The 19,186-nt window shown below is 36.7% G+C and overlaps 3 protein-coding genes and 1 long non-coding RNA gene across 5 annotated transcripts; 3 read left to right on the forward strand and 1 right to left on the reverse strand.

Annotated features, from left to right (window-relative positions):
• The first annotated feature begins 4 nt into the window (after positions 1–4).
• On the forward strand, positions 5–2,814 carry LOC140756299 (uncharacterized). Of its 2 annotated transcripts, XM_073091791.1 has the most exons (4): positions 5–287; positions 453–553; positions 1,460–2,081; positions 2,221–2,814. In XM_073091791.1, the coding sequence occupies exons 1-3, from the start codon at positions 5–7 to the stop codon at positions 2,075–2,077; spliced, it is 1,002 nt and encodes a 333-aa protein (XP_072947892.1). In that variant the 3' UTR covers positions 2,078–2,081; positions 2,221–2,814. The 2 variants fall into 2 exon arrangements, with proteins under 2 accessions (XP_072947892.1, XP_072947891.1); XM_073091790.1 differs by lacking the exon at positions 2,221–2,814 and having other exon boundaries at positions 1,460–2,198.
• LOC140756297 (uncharacterized) lies at positions 2,718–5,379 on the reverse strand. The gene is made up of 2 exons (XM_073091787.1): positions 4,778–5,379; positions 2,718–4,165 (listed from the first exon to the last, which is right to left on the reverse strand). Exons 1-2 carry the CDS (start codon positions 5,255–5,257, stop codon positions 3,350–3,352), a joined length of 1,296 nt encoding a protein of 431 aa, XP_072947888.1. The 5' UTR covers positions 5,258–5,379; the 3' UTR covers positions 2,718–3,349.
• Positions 5,380–8,821: 3,442 nt separating this feature from the next.
• On the forward strand, positions 8,822–10,851 carry LOC140756303 (uncharacterized). Its single transcript, XR_012103878.1, has 2 exons — positions 8,822–8,951; positions 9,941–10,851. It is a non-coding gene; the product is annotated as an uncharacterized LOC140756303 (long non-coding RNA).
• Positions 10,852–16,434: 5,583 nt separating this feature from the next.
• LOC140756298 (uncharacterized) lies at positions 16,435–19,061 on the forward strand. The gene is made up of 2 exons (XM_073091789.1): positions 16,435–16,846; positions 18,343–19,061. Exons 1-2 carry the CDS (start codon positions 16,444–16,446, stop codon positions 19,035–19,037), a joined length of 1,098 nt encoding a protein of 365 aa, XP_072947890.1. The 5' UTR covers positions 16,435–16,443; the 3' UTR covers positions 19,038–19,061.
• Positions 19,062–19,186: the final 125 nt, after the last annotated feature.

Raw genomic sequence — 19,186 nt, forward strand, 5'->3', positions numbered from 1 at the left:
CGTGATGCGCGCGGTGTGGACGGTTGTGTTGGTTCGCGCGATCCACCTCGCCATGGACATCTCAGAAAGTCGCCGTTTGATATCGCTTTATAAAGAATTTAAATGTTTATGGGATCCCAAAGATTCTAATTACACCAATAGAGGTGTTAGAGATGATGCTTGGCGTCAGATTTCTCGTGAAATGGGAAATAAGTCGATCGAGAACCTAAAGAAAAAAATGCGATCTCTGGCGGGAGGCTACAGAAGGGAGAAACACAGAGAGAAGCAAAGCCGTATAACTGGATCCGGTAAGAAAACAAAGCTACTTTTTATCTGTAGGTATTAAAATTATATATTTTATTATAAGTAATTACATCATAATATTTACTGTGGATTTCACGTGATTTCGCTTTTTACATTTAAGCTGTTAGAAATACACGTGGTTATTTTAATGAGTAACTTGTTTATTTCAGGTGCTCAAGATACATATAAATCAAAGTGGTTTGCGTATGATGACTTCGACTTTATGGCGGATAAAAATGAACCCGGAACCACACGCGATACATTGGAACATGTGAGCTATTAGTTTACTGATATTCATTTTGCCAAACTATTGTATGGTTTGTAACAAAGTGTCTTGCTAAGTGGGACCGTATTGTAGTGGCATTTTCTGTTGCTCTTCTTGGTACGACGGCCATCGGTTGTAGCGATTGTGATGGCGGTTCATTTCGCCAGCTTCCAGGTATTACATCTCCATTCTCCTGTACTGTATCAAACGTTCCTGGCGATATAAAGTTAGGATTACTGCGTAAGTAGTTATATAGATGAACCGTTGCCAGCACGACTTTAGTCGCAGTTTCTGGTTCCAAAAGCATAGGTTTACGCAGGACTCTGTAGACAGAACTAAGTACTCCAAACGCGTTTTCAACTACTCTACGTGCTCTTGACAGTCGGTAGTTGAAAATTCTTTCACAAGAACCCCTTTCCCGTGTACCATCGTATGGTTTCATAGTATAATCATTAAGCTGAAAAGCTTTATCACCTAGTATATAATAGGGTACCTCAATTTTATAGGGAACTTGCAATATCTCCGGTGGAGGAATATTTAGCTCTTTTTTTTCAAGTTTTTTATATAAATTTGTGCTTTTGAACACGCCTCCATCTGATATTCTGCCTTTAGTCCCAACATTCACATACAGGAACCTATAATTTGCATCTACTAATGCAAAAAGAACAATACTAGGAAATAATTTGTAATTATCAAAGTCGTTGCCACTATTAAAAGGCGATTGTATAGCGACGTGTTTGCCGTCCATCGCTCCTATCACGTGTGGGAAATTCCACTTATTCTCGAATTGCTGAGAAACTGTACGCCATTCTTCTTTAGTTGACGGCACCTGAAAATAAAGGAGATCTTAATTATAATATAAAGCTGAAAATAAGAATAAGCAGTAAATAGTAATAATAATTGTTGTTACAGGTAGAATCTGATACGACTGAAGGGGAACTTGAAGTTAATACTACAGTGAGCGAAAACGAGAACAGTAACATTACTAGTGACACACAACCGGAGAGAGCCAACCACCACACAGATCAGAGTAGAGAGCAGAATGATCAGAATGCACAATCCAGTGTCCAAACAACAAACAAAAGAACAAAAAAAAGAAAGAAAACTACTTCTAATAATGCAGATGACATATCAGATGAAACTCTTTCAGAGGCTTTCCAACTTCTGCAACAATGTGCTCAGCCACCACAACCGGAAACTGATTCTTACATTGCTTTCGGGCAGTATATATCTACTGAATTGCGGAAATATGATGCAGTAACATTAGTTAATGTCAAAAATGCTATATGCCAAGTTATTTTTCAAGCTGACACAGGAAGATATGGGGATAGCAATTATGGATATTACACTAATTCATATCCTGGCACACCAATAGCATCCACTTCATCACAGTCCCAGTCTCTACAACCTCAAAATTATCCAGCTCCAATTCCACAGACATCACCGTCTGCTCATCTAGCCTCCAATTCATCGCAGTCCCAGTTTCTGAAACCTCAGGATTATTCACTTCCACAGTCACCACCGAATTAAATAAGTACCTACCTATATCATGTTTTCAAAAAATAATTAATAATTGTAAACATGTTACTTCTCTAAATTATGATTGTAATACACTACTTTTTTATTGAGTAATAAAGTATGGTTTTACTTACCTTTACATAATCATTTAACAGGTCAATGATGGCTTCACAAACTTCAGGAATAATTATCGATATAGACTGTTTGGAAATGCGGAACAGATACTGCAAACTGACGTACGAATCTCCAGTTGCTAAAAATCTCAATGTTAGTAATAATCTTTCCTTCACAGTAATGGCATCTCTATAATTTGTATCATTCTTTCTTAGCTTGTTATTTAATAATGAACACAATATCTCAAATTGATTAGCATTCATTCTTGCAAAATTGTGTTCAACTTTATCTGACACTAACTCTGCGTACAGCTGAGTCCCAGATTCCAAGCGATTTTTGTAAATTTGTTTCACCCAAAACCGTCGTTTTCTTTTTTGTGATTTTTTGCGCAAGCATTTAAGCAAAATAAAAGTTACTGCTGCAACGGCAAGACGCCGCCGTTGTACGTGTGACTCCATATCGTACAAGAGTTAGACTGGCTGAATCACGGATCGCCTTAGGATCGCTTGGAGCGCATATTTGGGATCGCAAGTTTCCAAGAGTGGATCGGCCTAACACGATCCACGATCCACGCTCCGCGATCCTGGATCGCGGATCGCGGGATCGATGGATCGTCCGGTGTGGACCCGGCTAATCATCAAACGTCGTTCATCTATATTTTAAAAAATGGAGTGGGACAAAGAAAAAACTTTGTTTTTTATAGAAAAATACAGAGATGAGGAAGTGTTGTGGAATGTAGCTCATCCAGAGCATTATAACAAACTCAAGAAAGAAGACGCTTGGAATAGATTGGCTTTGTTACTCGACAGTGAAAGAGAAACATGTAAAAAAAAAATGACCAGTTTACTGGCATCATTGAGGAGGGAGAAACAAAAAATTAAACAATCAACTAGTACAGGACAAGGTACGTAATTATTTATTAAGTTTTTAAGTACATAGGCCCACAAGTGACAGATACAATTACTTATTATAAAAAATAAATACAATTATTTTGCTAGCATAGATAACGATATTCACGAAATATACTACTTTGGGTCGACGTTTGTTAATTGCAACTTTAATTTCAGGTGCAGATAAAGTGTACCATAGTAGTTGGTTTGCATACAAAGCCATGATATTTCTACTTGATAGAAATAGACCTCGTGCTACAACAGATACTGTAAGTCCATTTTAAGCATAATTATTTTGCCAGCTTACAGACCCTTGCTGAATGCAGTATTCAGCAACTTCATCACGAACATTGTGAGCAGATCTTGTAGCCCTTCGCGGTCTTATTTGCAAGGGTAACATACTAGTCATATCATTGTTACCTTCTCTCCAGTTTCCTAATCTGACTTGGCCGTTCGATTCTTCGTCAAAGCTACCTGCAGGGGTATATACCTGAGCATTATTACCTTTTCTTAAAAAATTGTGAAGGCATGTTATTGCTGTTACGACAGATGTCGCGGTTTTCGGTTCTAACAACATAGGTTTCCGCAAAACTCTAAACACTGCAGACAATATGCCGAACACATTTTCCACCACTCTACGAGCTCTGCAAAGTCGGTAGTTATATATTCTTTCTTTAGAACCACGTTCATGATATCCTGCATATACTTTCATCATATTTCCGGAAAGAGCAAAAGCTTCATCGGCAACAAAGTAAAATGGAATTTCTTCTGTTCTTGCTGGCAACGCAGTGGGTTGAGGGATGTTTAATGCATTAATTTTTAGTTTTTCGTTTAATTCACAGTTATTGAAAACCCCTCCATCAGATATTCTTCCTTGACATCCAATGTTTACATACAAAAAGTTATATTTCGCGTCAACAACTGCCAGTAATACGATGCTAAAGAAACCCTTGTAATTATAAAATTCACTTCCACTGTTGATCGGTGACTGCAGTAAAATATGTTTACCGTCGATTGCGCCTAAGCAATGTGGAAAATTCCACAAAGTATCATAGTCATTTGCTACAACCAGCCATTGCTCTGGTGTTTCTGGCATCTGAAATAATGATTTATATTTATTTTCAGCTACGTGAAGGTGAAGGTGCTTCAGAACAACCGCTTGGTGATTGCCCTCCGCCTGCCAATGAAAGCGACAATGATTGCCCTCCGCCTGCCAAAAAAAGGAAGAAAGCAGTTGTCCCAAGCCCAGAGGAAATAATGGCATCTACTTACAACATTTTAAAAAAGAAAACCGAGCAAACGGAATCAACTTCGGACAAAATTGACGAATGTGAAGCCTATGGTATTTTTTTGGCAAATAAACTAAGATCGTATTCAAAAACAACAAAAATGCATGTACAACATTATATATCTAATATATTGTTTAGTGCTGATCGCGGAGAATATGACTATGTTGGCATGAATACGAACAATTATTATTCACAAGGATACTCTACACGAACAATTTCAAGAGCCTCACCGATGCCACAGCAAAGCCAACCGATGCCACAGCAAAGCCCTGAAACACCTGCATCAAATACGTCCCATCAAAGTGACTATGGGTCACCAGCTATGAGTGAACGATTTTTATCAGAATTTGGTGATTTAATTGATTAAATAATTTGATATGTAATGACTGCTTTTCTGAATTAATTAAAACACTACATACCTTTACATATTCTTTTAATGCTCCAATAAGGGCTTCGCTGACCTCTTTTACTATAAATCCTATTCGTTGCTTTGATATCTTGAAAAGATATTGCATACTAGTATAGGAATCTCCTGTTGCATAAAAACGAAGCGTTAGTGCTAATCGTTCGGTGACACTGATTGCTTTTCTATAATTTGTATCCTTTTTATGTACACTTGGTCCAATTAAATTCACGAGTTCTTCAAACTCGATCGGAGACATACGTACAAAGTTTTTATACTGTCCAGTAATCATTTGGTTTTTTAAAATTGCTATCAATGACAAACCACCACATACGCCTCTGTTTTTAAATAAGTTTGATGTCCAGTAACGTTTTTTCTTCTTCTTAATTTGGATAAAACAATAATTAAGTAGAATCAAAGATACCAACGCGGCCTCGCTGTCGGCCATCTTGAGTGAACTGGCGGCGAATATGGAGCACAGAGTTTTGACGAGCATGTTACGCCGATTTTAGAACACAGCGTAACGTGCTCGATGCGTACACGCTCGATGCGAATGTTACATTACACCTCGTAACGTTGGTCAGTACCCACCTTTAGAGCCGACGGTAACGCACGCACGTAGTCTGTAGTTCATATAGGTAGATAAATATGGATATAGAAATATTTATATCAGAGATACAATCCCGTCCTGCGATTTGGGATTCAAAAAGTGATAGTTAAGCCTTGTATTCATTAGGCAACATTTGTTTAAAAACACTGTTTATAAACAGTGTTTATCAATGTTTCATCATCTCTGTAAACAGTTTATAAACAAAAGGTGATGAAACATTGTTTCTGAAACATGTTGCTGTGCTCCCCACGTTGAATGGGGAGCAAGACGCAACATTTAGTTTATAAACAGCAGTTGACAGGTGTGGACGTGTGTTGCGCTTGTTTATAAACATGGAAATAGTGTGGTCCAACGACCAGATTGCGATGCTCATCGAGATTTATCAACATCGTACTCTGCTGTGGGATGTTTTAAATAAAGATTATAAAAATAAAATTTAAAAAAATGATGCTTGGGCCGATATTGCTGCAGAATTGCATATTCCCCAAAAGGAGGTAGAAACCAAGATTCATATTTTGCGGTCACAATTTACCCGAGAAAAAAAAAAACAAAAATCAGCAAACAAGACTGGCAGCGGTGCTGAAGAGGTTTTTAGAAGTAAATGGCAGTGGTATGAACCACTGCAATTTTTATTATGTGGTGCAACTACATCTGGAACATCCGATACTATGAGAACAGTGAGTAAAAATGTATAGTATTGTTGAATGTTATTTTACTTTTACATAAGGTATCTATCGTATATGTGTATTCATAATTATACGGTATAATAGAATAAAACTATTTCTTAAATCAATTTACATTTTATTATTCCCGCGCAAAATACACTCAAACGTCAAGAGCGTTTTTTTTTCTTTTTAATGCTTAACTCATACAAGCCTACCAGCCAGTGACTATATAAATAGGCACTTGTTATTTTAAAAATAACACATCATGAAAATAAACCAAAATAATTAATTAAAAGAATACTATAATTAAATAATTTTAATATATTTCTAACAGGTGGAACATCACGCACAACTATACAGCTACACAACAAACGGGCTAGTAAATGATACAAACGATACTCAATATTATAATCAAAACTTTATTTGGGAAAATATAGGTACATTTAACAATAACTTTTATGCATGGGAATTTTGCCACGGTACACTACCCTCTGGACTAATAAAATATTCAGCAAATTGATCTCTTACGACTGTAGCAGCTAGTGGTGACGATCTTGCAACAGGTTGTAAATCTAACATGTTGCTATGAGAACCAATATCTCTTCGCCAAGAACCTTCTATAATGTTATATTCTGAGTCTTCATAATCGAATGTGCCTAGTGGAGTATATACAGCTCGAGACTGTTTATTGCGCCTTAAAAAGTTATGCAAGTATACACATGTCATTGTTACAATTTCACAAGTAGCAGGTTTAAGAGGTATGGCTTTTCTGAAAACGCGAAAGACAGAACATAATATACCAAACACATTTTCTACTATCCTTCTTGATCTGGAAAGACGATAGTTGTAAATGCGCTTTAAAGTCCCACGATTGTGAAGACCAGGATAAGGCTTCATAATATTTTCAGATAAGGCAAATGCGCTATCCCCTACTATTACGTAAGGAAGATTCGGACCATTTGGTGAAATAGGTTGTGGCTTAGGAATGTTTAAATTATTTTGAATCATTGCATCGTAAAATGGTGTTTCTAGAAATACTCCGCTGTCAGAGGACCTGCCTTTAGCACCACAGTTTGCATATATAAAGTTGTAATCTGCGTCGACTATTGCCAGTAGTACAATGCTGAATTGTTCTTTATAGTTAAAAAAATCGCTGCCAGAGTTGAATGGTGCTTCAATAACAATATGTTTTCCGTCTATGGATCCAATACAATGAGGAAAATTCCATAATAATTCGAACTGGCGAGCCTTGTTTTTCCATTCTTGCTCAGTACTTGGAACCTGTAATAAATACAAATAATAATTCACAGGATGACTGTGCTGCAACCCAACCGTCAAGTATACCATCTGTGCCACCGCCACCGCCACCACCACCACCGCTGCCATTGACTCCGCCGCCGCCGCCGCTTTCAAATTCAAACAAGCGGAAGTGTGATGAAAGTCTCAACGAAGCGTATGAAATTATGAAAATTGCCAAAAAGAAGATGGAGGAACCAAAGGACGAATTTGAAATTTATGGCCAGTATGTGGCATCTGAACTAAAAAATGTGAAAAATCAAAGAGCATTAATACAAGTCAAGTATTACATTAATAATATACTGTTACAAGCAAGAATGGGCAATTTCGATGGTGGATATCATGGCTATGGCGACGGATACCGCACTACATCATCAACGTCTACTTATGTCTATGCATCTCCCCCACCGCATACACCAGAAGCCCAAGTTCATACTGCGGCTGGTGATGAGTTGCACTTCAATAATATTGAAGAAATATTTTCTCAGTTGGAAGATGACACACAATAAACTGATCTAATTAGATAATTTTTTTAGTAAATTGTTGCGAGATTTTATTTTACTCACCTTTATGTAGTTTTTTAAAACATTTGTCAATTCCTTACAAACTTCTGGTATGATCTTGCTAATTAATTGTTTTGATACTTTAAAGGTATATGACAATGAGCCATACGAGTCACCTGTAGCAAGAAATCTTAAAGTTATAGCTAGTCTTCTTTGGGGCTCAATAGGATCCCGAAATTTCGTTTTCTGTCTTGTTATTGATGGTCCAATCAATCTCAATAATGTTTCAAAATCAGATTGCGACATTCTGGTGAAATTCTGAAAGGACCCATCAGACCCACAGAGGTCATGGAATACATAGCTTCTATTCAAGAGATAGTTTCGAATCCACCACCTTTTCTTCTTCTTTTTTCTATTAATACTTTTATGAATTATAACGTAAGCAGCAGAGAGCATCACTACCTCCTCGGGCGACATCCTAGCAACAACTGACAAGTGTAGACTGCCAAGTTGCAGAAACAGTGTTTGCGGTAAACTTGTTTATAAACATGCCTTAAAAGTTTATAAACAAATGTTGCCTAATGAATACAAGGCTTTACGCTAGGTTCACACGGCAACATTTTTCCCGTATACCGTACACGAGATTTTATCGAATAGCGTAGTGACAATACAAAATGTATTAAATTGTTCACACGGAGTCTATGCGAGAAAATATCGTGATCGAGAAATATTTCTCCCCGTATACCGTCCGAATTTGTCACTACGAGGCCGCATCTCGAAACGTTTTTTATCGAATACGACACGCAGTGGCGCTTTTGTTCATGTTATACCGTTCACACAATCAAACTTGTCTCTCGTATTCAAGACTGTACACCCCCGCCCGCGTGCACGCAGTTGTCCTTGTGTCGTGGCATGAGCCGGTTGTAAAAATGGAGGACGGATTTTCAATATCGATAGAGGAGTTTATTTCTTTAATTGAAGTACGACCTGTATTATGGGATAAATCATTGGACGATTATAAAAATAAAATTGCCACCCAAAATGCTTGGAAAGAAATTTTATTGATTATGTATCCAGATTTCGAGACTTGGGACGAAAAGAAAAGACAAGAATGTGGTGAGTACGCAATATTTATTATTATTAAAAATTAAATGTGTTGATATTGCCACTGAACTGACCCCTCAGGAGATACGAAGTAATCAGCGAATATTGAGCGAATATTATTAGCTTCAATTCCTCCACGTGGGTTTCGCTCTCTTACCAAATTGTTCATTTGCATTGTTGATATCTCATATTCATCAAAATTAATACCATCATGTCTGCGGACAAAGTTGTGCAATATAACACAAGCTTTTACTATTTCAATGGTTAAAGAAGTTGAAGTATCAATGGCCCTTTGTAGAATTCTCCATTTTGCTGCCATGATACCAAACGCACATTCGACATATCTCCTAGCACGGCTCAAGCGATAATTGAAAATTTTTTTACGTTCATCTAAATGGGTTCCTCCGAAGGGACGTAATAAGTTATTGTGTAAAGCAAATGCTTCATCTCCCACTAATACAAAAGGCACGGAATTGCTACCCTCTGTCAGCGGTTTGGGCTCTGGTATTGACAAAGAACCATCAATTAGCTGCTTCCAAAAATTAGAATTTTTCAAAATAAAAGAATCACAATTTTTTCCGTATGAACCTATGTCTACGTATACAAATTTATAATTCGAATCTGCAATTGCAAGTAACACAATAGAATAATAATCCTTATAATTAAAATATAAAGATCCACTGTGTTCCGGTTTCTTAGTTCGTATGTGTTTTCCGTCAACAGCCCCTAGGCAGTGAGGAAAATTTGCCTTTTGTACAAAACCCATTGCAATTTCTTCCCACTCCGTTGTAGTTGGAATTGTTAGAAGTTCGTCTTTTAAAATATTCCATAGCGTCGAGCAAACATCATTAATAATTCTACTTATTGTTGAAGTTCCCACTCTAAATGCATAATGAAGTTCTTTCATCGCACAACCTGTTGCCAAGTACCTGAAAAAAATACATAATTAAAAAATTATCAATACTTGATTTTATTTATCTATTCAGATTTTACTGTTTCAGCCAAGAAGACTGTTAAAAAATGGACACATATAAGAGATACTGCAATGAAGTCTGAAAAAAAAATAGAAAGTCAAAAGATGTCTGGAAGTGGAGTAAAAACAGCCAAACCTTATGTATATCACAAACAACTGTTATTTCTTAAAAAAAAACATGTAGGGTAATACATCAGTGTCTAGTATTCAGGGAGCTACGAATAGAGGAGATATTGCTGATGCTGATAATGCTGATGATGAAGCTATTTCTAATATAAATGAAGGACATACTGCCGATGCGAGCGCAAGTTCTAAGAAATGTAGTGATTCTTCGATTCAAAATAATGAACTTCAAGTACAATCAAACACAAGTAAAATACCCATGCGAAAAAGATTGAGTTCAAATTTATCTCCAGTAGACGCTAAAATGATTAAATTTATGGATTCGTATTCATCTCGTGTTGAAACAATCAACAGACATGTTTCATTTTTTAACGGATTAATTCCAACACTAGACAAATTTAATGACGATCAAGTCATAGATTTTCAACTTGGAGTTATTAATCTGATGAAGAACATAAAAAACAGCAGTACTACACAACAATCCCAATTATCACCACATAGTACAGGATATTTTACTGTGAACTACGGAGATAATAATACATCTACAAGATACACGTATCCTGCACATTCAAGTCCAGCCTCCCAGGCTTCAATGTTATCGAACTATTCGGATGACAGTTCTTTAGATTACACTAACTTTTGATTTTTGTATTAAGTTGTTAAAATTGATACTTTATCTTAATTAAAAAAAATAATCAACAGTTACTTATTCGGATGATTGCAATTTTCACTTTATTTTGATTTGATAATTTTGTGTAAAAATGTTAGAAGAAGAAGAAGTTTTGAGTTATTAAAAAATTACATACCTTAAACAAATGGAGAGTTTCATTTTCGTGCTTATGCAGAGTCTCATATTTGTATCAGTACGCGGTAGGGTGGAATTCTCTAGCCTTGATAGTAAATCATCAAAGGTAGTTATTGACATGCGAAAATAATTAAAAAACAGTTGTTCTTCATTTCTGAGGTTCAGGAAAAACTTTTCGAATCTTCTTTCTCGATGAGGACCAGTCTTTAGAAAAGGATGAACCCAATACCTCCGAGGACGCTGCATGCGTTTTCGTCTATAAAACCAATATAAAAGTAGTGGCACACGTGGATCCATAATGGCGCGCACTGAACAACTGGCTGTTCATTCGATTTTAACAGTCCGTTAAAATCGATAGCTGTCGTGTGAACGCCTGCCTCGTATACGGTAAAAGAGTAAACGTGAAAAAATCGAATCGAATAGACCCCGTGTGAACCTGGCCTTATAGTAATAGAGGAGAAAAAGTGAAGGCCTGGGAAGGAATCTGCGAATTGTTTGTAGAAGATTTTTCGAATAAAACTGCCAAAGAAAAGAACATTGAAGGTAAAGGTGTGTCCAAACATAAAGCGGCATTCGAGCGCAGCTGCCGCGCGCGGCTTGCCGCGCTATGATTGGACGACTGCCGCGCGCGGCAGCCGCGAGCTACCTGCCGCGTGCGGCGATCGCCGCGAACGGTGTTAGCGCTCGTTCAGACACGGCGGGACCCGCGCGATTTCAGAATCGCATGGAAATCGCGCGAGTCTTATTTGTATGAGTTATTAACCGATTCGTTGCGGATGGCACGGCTACCGTGCCATGATAATTTCTTTCGTGTGGCGTTAGGCACGAGAACCGTGTCATGTTGAAATTGATGGTAACTCCTTCAAATTAAGTTTTAGGGAGATCTACCCAGAACAAAACTATATTAATTTTTCACGTGAATCAAGCTAGTAGCCTTCGTTTCTGGATATTATACGATTTTAAGAGTCATAGGGGTAATCAACCTTTTTGAAAATTGAAACGTCCAAAGCTAGACGGATCGCAATTTTTTTATAAATTGTTAAAATTCTGCACTATTTTAAACCACAAACAGTTCACACAAACATGTCATACGTTGATATATTCCACAAATTGTATTAAATCGCTCCTACCTACAATTCTTAAACGTTATTAATAATGTTCCTATGCTTGATGTATAATTATTTTAAAATCAAAATGTATTTTCCTATGTAAGTGAGTCGTACTCTTTTCGGAAAATAAATATCTTAAACCATAAACAGGATTTATGATCATAAGTTATGGAAAAGTACCACACTGTTTTAATTTTCGGGTCAATATGGCTTATATGAGTCTTGATGCTACGAAAGAGAATCGCATTTGCCATAAATCGTTTTTTTTTCGAAAAAGATAAAAGATCACTACCTGCTTTAAACAATGGACGATCCCGGTCGGTGAGCGATGGCTAGTCACGAAACCCTACGAAGTACAATGCACAATATACGATACGCTTTGTGTACATGGTTTATTTTTGCTTGGAAGGATACAACTTAACTAACAAAAGTGATGAACGCATCTTAATTTTGTCTTTCGTTTTGTAAGTTACTTCTGTTTTGCTATCCTTAGTAATCAGACGTGCGCACTGTACCTACGAGTATTTGCTGTTTAATCTACCGACATTCGCTTGTATATCCGGACTCGTGTGATTTTCATTCATGACAACTGTGGCTTGTGTTACTGGACTCTGATTTTGCGTTGTGACTATTGTGGTTTTGAAGTGGATCTGCCAGTGTGAAGAAGCGTGCCGGTGTGTCGTTATTCAGCCTGTGTACACGCATTTCAGCTTGCCGTGAATTTCAAGTAAGCTTTTTCGTTACATACCTAATTGTTGTTACCGTACCGGTATACCGGGAAAAAATATTATTTCGTATCTGCCAAATATTATTTAATATTAATATTTAATTTTGGTCAAATAAAGTACCCTGTAACTCTGCTTTTAAAGAACTTTTTACAAATTAAAATAGACGCTAATTGTAAAATAACACCGGATTCCAGACATTAGCGGCTGGTGGATCATCGAACTGGTGGTGCATTTTACTTGCTTTAGATTAGATTATGAATTGCAACCTATTTCTTTCTGCAGGCTAACGAATATGGAATACCCCTCTCCGAGTTCTCCGGAACCTGGATTATCATCCGCCATGGATCCTTTAAACCCGTTTAATATGGATCTCCAAAGTTCGTCGATGCGCGGACCATCATCCCTCGAAGATCCTATAGCCATGGAGTTAGGAAGAATCATGTCTCCAGAACAAAATGAGCCATTGTATGATATGCCAGGCTTAGATTTATTTCGTGACGAAGACTTGTACGGAATTTTGATTGGAAACAACGATGACGTTTTGGATGAAATGAGTAGTGCAAATCCGGATGATGAAATAATTAATATTGGCGATTCTCAGATAGATCCACAGGACGTAGAGGAAGGAGAAACTACCGGCTGGTTTCCGGGTAATCCTAATAATATGCCTGATATTACCTTTACGGGAACCAGTGGTATTTTGACGCCACATGGCGACCACGTCCAAAATCCTTTGGACTATTTCTTTTTATTTTTTAATGCCGAATTTATAAATTTAATATTAGAATGCACTAATAAGTGCGGCAACAGACTGAAAGCAGCAGCGACTACTTCACGAGCTCGATTTACACAATGGACTGATATAAGTGTTGACGAATGTAAACGTTTTATAGGCATACTGTTGCTGATGGGAACAATAAAACTAAATAGAATGATAGACTATTGGTCCACTCATTATTTGTTCTGCCTAAGTCCACGTCTATTCATGTCGAGGGACAGGTTTTTTTTAAATTTTAAGAGCTTTAAATGTTCAGAATGATGAAAGAACAGATAGCATATTTAAAATTAAATCTTTAATAGATTTATTCAATGACACTGTTAACACAGTATATTATCCATTGAGAGAGCTAACCATCGATGAGTCTCTTATTTTGTGGAAAGGGAGACTTTTCTTCCGTCAATATATTAAAGGAAAGCCCATAAATACGGGATTAAGTTATATATTTTAGCTGATGCTAATGGAATTATTTTAAAAATTCACGTGTACGCAGGGTCCCAAGATTTACAAGTTGGCGGTAGAAATCACATAAAAAAAGTGGTTCATTTGCTTATGGAAAAGTACATTGAAAAAGGCCATTCCTTATATTTGGACAATTATTATACAAGCGTGGGATTAAGTGAGGAGCTTTTATGCAAAAATACATATGTTACTGGTACTTTACGAGCAAACCGTATTGGGAATCCAGAAGAGGTAAAAAATGCTAAGTTAAAACCTGGAGAATCGTGTATAATGCACAACAGGGAAAAAATTGTAGTCACCAAGTGGCATGATAAACGAGAAATATTGTTTATAAGTAGTGAACACACCAGTGAATATAAAGGGACTACTAGTCGCCGTGTACGCACAATCAAATACAAACCAGCCGTACAAATAAAATATAATAAATACATGCGGGCAATAGACCGACATGACCAGATGCTCAGTTACTACTGCTGTGAGCATAAGACCCTACGCTGGTACAAAAAAGTGATTATACATATAATTCAAATATGTCTTGTGAATGGCTTTTTGCTTTTTAACGCTAGAAATGATGGAAATAAAACTACATTTTACAAATTTAGGAAAGATATAATTGAGCAATTATTGCCAATGCCAAATAGATCTAGACTTTCTCGGCCTCCATCAGAGGGAAAAATCCATTTACCCGCCAATTTGCCAAAGAGAGCAGATGGCAATACTCTTAGAAAAAGATGTAGAGTTTGTTACTTAAAAACTAAAAAAAGAGTTTCTGTTTTATTTGGCTGTCCTGATTGCCCTGGATTTCCAGGCTTATGCCTAAATAATTGTTTCAGAGAATTTCACAAATATTCACGAAATTCTCTATAACACAAACTGCAAATCGACTTTAAAAACTTTTTTACAAATTCAATTTTTAAAACTTGATTGCTCGCCTCGGCATTTTACCTCGTTTAAATTCAGTGGACCACTATTACTACTCTAAATACACTCGCGGCGAAAAATATGGATGCATCTGCATGGTTGATTGTTTCAGGTGGTCTCTAAAATGATTGATGAAGATTTATAAAAATTGCACTACGTTAAATGCTAGGCTCTAAACTTAAAACTGATGCCATATATTGACATTAAGGTCTTCCGATTCGCTTCACATTGAGCGGGATTAAAATTTATTAAAACGTTGGATATGTTATTTTTACGGTATTAGATAACATATGCAAGTAGCATACACTAAACGAAAAAAAGATTGATATACATATGTATATTTCGTAAAATCGTATCATTTTTTTAGATATTCCGCTCTAAGTGAATCGAATAAGCTTATGTAACATTTTTATTAATATATCAATTAATTTAAAACCTGGTTTTATTTAACTCTTACCTACTCTCTATACTACCTAAGATTTGTTAAATATTAAAATTGTTCTCTTATTATATCTAAAATTTTCTGCATCTTTATATTTCTGTCGCATGGTTTGAAGCGCAGTAATTCATTTGAAACTAACTGGCCAAAATATTTACACCCATGGATATCCAATACAGTTGGGTCCTGACACTTATCATCCTTATTTTTTTCTATGCACTTTGCACTGTCTACCATATTGTTTTCTACGCACGTAGCTTTGTCTACCATCACTTTTTCTATGCACGTTGCTCTATCCATCATCTCTTTTTCTATGCACGTTGCTTTGTCTACCATCACTTTATCTATGCACGTAGAACTATCCTTTTGTATAGATTTCCAGTGTTCTGAGTGTTCCCAGTCCTCTAAATATGTTTGCGAATTCTTTTCAAACATTTCGTCATCATAGTCGAATTGAGTTTCAATTTCTGTCTCGGGAATGTATTTACGCTTACGCCGTAATTCTTAAACAATAAATAGACAATAGATAACCAGAATATAATGGCAGAATTTAGCAAAATGTTATTTTATACTGACAATAATAATTGTAACTGACTACTTAAGTTTGATTATTATTACATAACATGACAATATCTAATAACTACTTAATCAAACTTGGTAAATTTTCATTTGCATAGTTTAAAATACTTGAAATTTGTTACGAGAAAAATCAAAACATTTTTTTTAAACCTAAAGGTTTAACACACCTGTATTAAAAAAGCAACTTACCCTCCATTTCCAAAAATACACTTATTTTGCCCCTTTTTAACACTTGAAACAACGCTCCTTGCCGTCCACGTTAGATTTCGAATGTAAACTAAGAGTTTTTAGGCTTAGAATCACCTAAAAATGACTAAAACATACTTTTCCGCATGGCTGAAGACACAGGAGCCGTGTCATTTAATCGTATGGCGCTTAGCACGGCAGCAGTGTCACGGTATTTTTGTTCAACGCCACAGCTAGAAGTTTGAAAATTTGACATCGCAATGAACCGGTTAAGTAATCGTTCTGACATGACCGCGCGGTTAATCAAGCCACGCGGTTACGGCAACCCAACCGCCAGAAAATAGAATCGCACTGCTCCCGCGCGTTTCTGTTACTGTGGAGTCTTTAGAGCTAGTTCAGACATGGCGGAATCCGTGCGGATGCAAATCGCGCGGTTAGACCGCGCGGATCTTATTTACATTAGCGCCTATAAATTCGTTCATACCTGTCCGCGCGGATTGACAAACCGCGCGGCTACCGCCACTCAACCGCTAGAAAATGAATTCGCGCGGTTGCCGCTCGGATCTATTTACTTGACGTACCTAGAGCGCGTTCAGTTGCTCTGCGGAAGCCGCGCGTATCGGACGGTGACAATGGATCGCTTCGACACCGAGCTATTCATCGATGAGGTGGAAAAGAGACCTGCTTTGTGGGACATCCAATGTGCAGAATATTCCAATAAAATTATTAGAAACGGAGCTTGGCAGGAGCTGGTGGATATTTTTGGAGAAAATGAGGATTCTTTGGAAAAAAAGGTTCTTTTTGGTCAGTATGTATTTAATTTTACATTTATCAGGGTAGTTTACATATTTTGTAATTGACAGTCCACCCCAAATAACTAAACTATATAAAAATGTTGTTATTGTGATTGGAGGTAAGTATCGGGCGCGGGAAAAATATCACGTTAGCATAGTAACGGAGTAGCTAGTGACTATGTGCAACCGACGCGACGCCATCTTGAGTTTAGTTATTTGGCGCGAACTGTAACAAATTTTAATTTTGGAACGAAGTTCCTTATCGCGCGTTGTGAAAGGGGGCTAGACGGAAAAAAATCTCACGATTCTCACGCACGCAAACACCACGCCTCGCTACTCGCCTCTAGTACTCGCCTCCAGTGAGGTCAACTTCGTTCTATCCGGGTGTCCCTTGACACCTCTCAAGTTTTTATATTTTTGTGTCTTGCCATTCTACACGACCCTCATTTACAAAGTAATTAGCATATTTGTCTCTAATATTTAATGATGACGGTGTACCCCTTCCTGCATGTAATGTATTAAGATTACTCATTGGCCCAGTATATAAAGTATCTTCAAACTGTATACCATCTCTAGTTCTAACAAAATTGTGTAGCACACAACAGGCCTTTATTATGTCTTCGGCAAAGTCTATATTAACGTTTATAGGCCTATGAAAAATGCGCCACTTGTTTGCCAGAATTCCAAAAGTGCATTCAATATAACGTCGAGCTCTTGATAACCTGTAATTAAATATATTTTTTTCGTATGATAGCCCTCTACCTGCATAGGGTCGCATTACAGTTTCGGATAAACCAAACGCTTCATCGCCAACTATGACGTATGGCAATGGCGTAGGATCTGTGTTAGATATTGGTTTAGGTTTTGGTATGTGTAATGACTTTTCTATTAATCTTTTATAAAATACCGAATTTTTAAAAATTGCAGAATCACTACTTTTTCCATATGATCCAATATCTATGAAAGAAAAACAATAGTTACTATCACAAAGTGCCAACAGCACTATGGAAAAAAAAGTTTTGTAATTATAATACAAAGATCCAGAATCATTGGGTTTTGTAATCCTTATATGCTTGCCATCTATGGCGCCAATGCAATTGGGGAAATTTGCATATTTTTCAAAATCTGTAGCTATTTTCTTCCATATATCTTCGCTGGGTTCAGGCATGACATTTTTTGCGACTTTTTCCCACAGAGCTTCACATACTTCACGGACAATTCCTGTAATTGTAGATTTGCCAAGACGAAAGTTGTAATGCAGTTCTCCAAAGGAACAACCAGTACCCAGATATCTGAAAAAATATAATCTTGATCTGTATCGTTTTGTTAAAAAAGTTGCAAACTTTTCATTTATTAATTATAAGTCGCGGGCACCAGCTAGTTTAAAATAATGAGTGGCAATTATTTTATTTTAAATTTTTCAAATTTTTGAGTGTCTTCAATTATTTGACCGCTCCTGTATTTATAAGTCTACAATTTTGTTAAAAATACTGATTTCTGTTCCAGGTGTAACTTTACAAAAAAAGTGGAAGAATATACGGGATGCTTATAATAAGGAATTCAAGAAAGGCAAATCAATTCCTTCTGGTTCTGGTGCATGTAAAGGTTCAAAATACATGTATTTTGACCGGCTTTCTTTTCTTCAGAAGACAGTAGAAAACAAAGAAACGACATCAAACATACATGAAGCCAAAAATGAAGGAATTCAAAACATTGACCAAAACCAAGATAATTTTGTTAATGCACGTGAAATACAACCAGTACCCAATAAAAGGAAGAAGACTAAAATTACTTCAGAAGAGCGATTGGCTGACATATTAGAAAATAGCATTGAATCAAGGGATAAAATACAGAGACAATTACAAGAAAGTATGTCAAAGCAAGATGATGATGATAAGCTTTTTTGTATGTCATTGTATAAAGAGTTAAAAAAAGTTCCAGAAAATAAGCGTTTGGCTACTAAAATTGAATTACTCCAGGTAATACAGAAAGGGCAGAAATTACCAGCGCCTATTCATATCACGAGCCAGCAGAACACGCCTAATGAAGTATTTTGGCAAAACCAACAATATTCAAACCCACAAGGATATTTTACAGGATATTCTACAATCGTACCAGGAGAGTCTCCATCGCCTTTATCATGCAATAGCACTGACGACTCACAGTCTTCTATAGTACAAAACATATATTCTGATGTATAAAATAAATATCTTACCTTAATGTAATCACGAGTTTTTCTTCTGGGGCCACGCTTGACCTCATATGGGTATCATTAGATGCAATTTGTTCACTGATCATTTCTAATAATTCATCAAATGAATTTATCGACATTCTCAAATAATTAAAGAAT

This window comes from Epargyreus clarus, unplaced genomic scaffold, assembly GCF_041222505.1.
Source record: "Epargyreus clarus isolate Ecla_fem2 unplaced genomic scaffold, WU_Ecla_fem_2.2 ptg000034l, whole genome shotgun sequence".
In the NCBI taxonomy this organism is placed as follows: domain Eukaryota; kingdom Metazoa; phylum Arthropoda; class Insecta; order Lepidoptera; family Hesperiidae; genus Epargyreus; species Epargyreus clarus.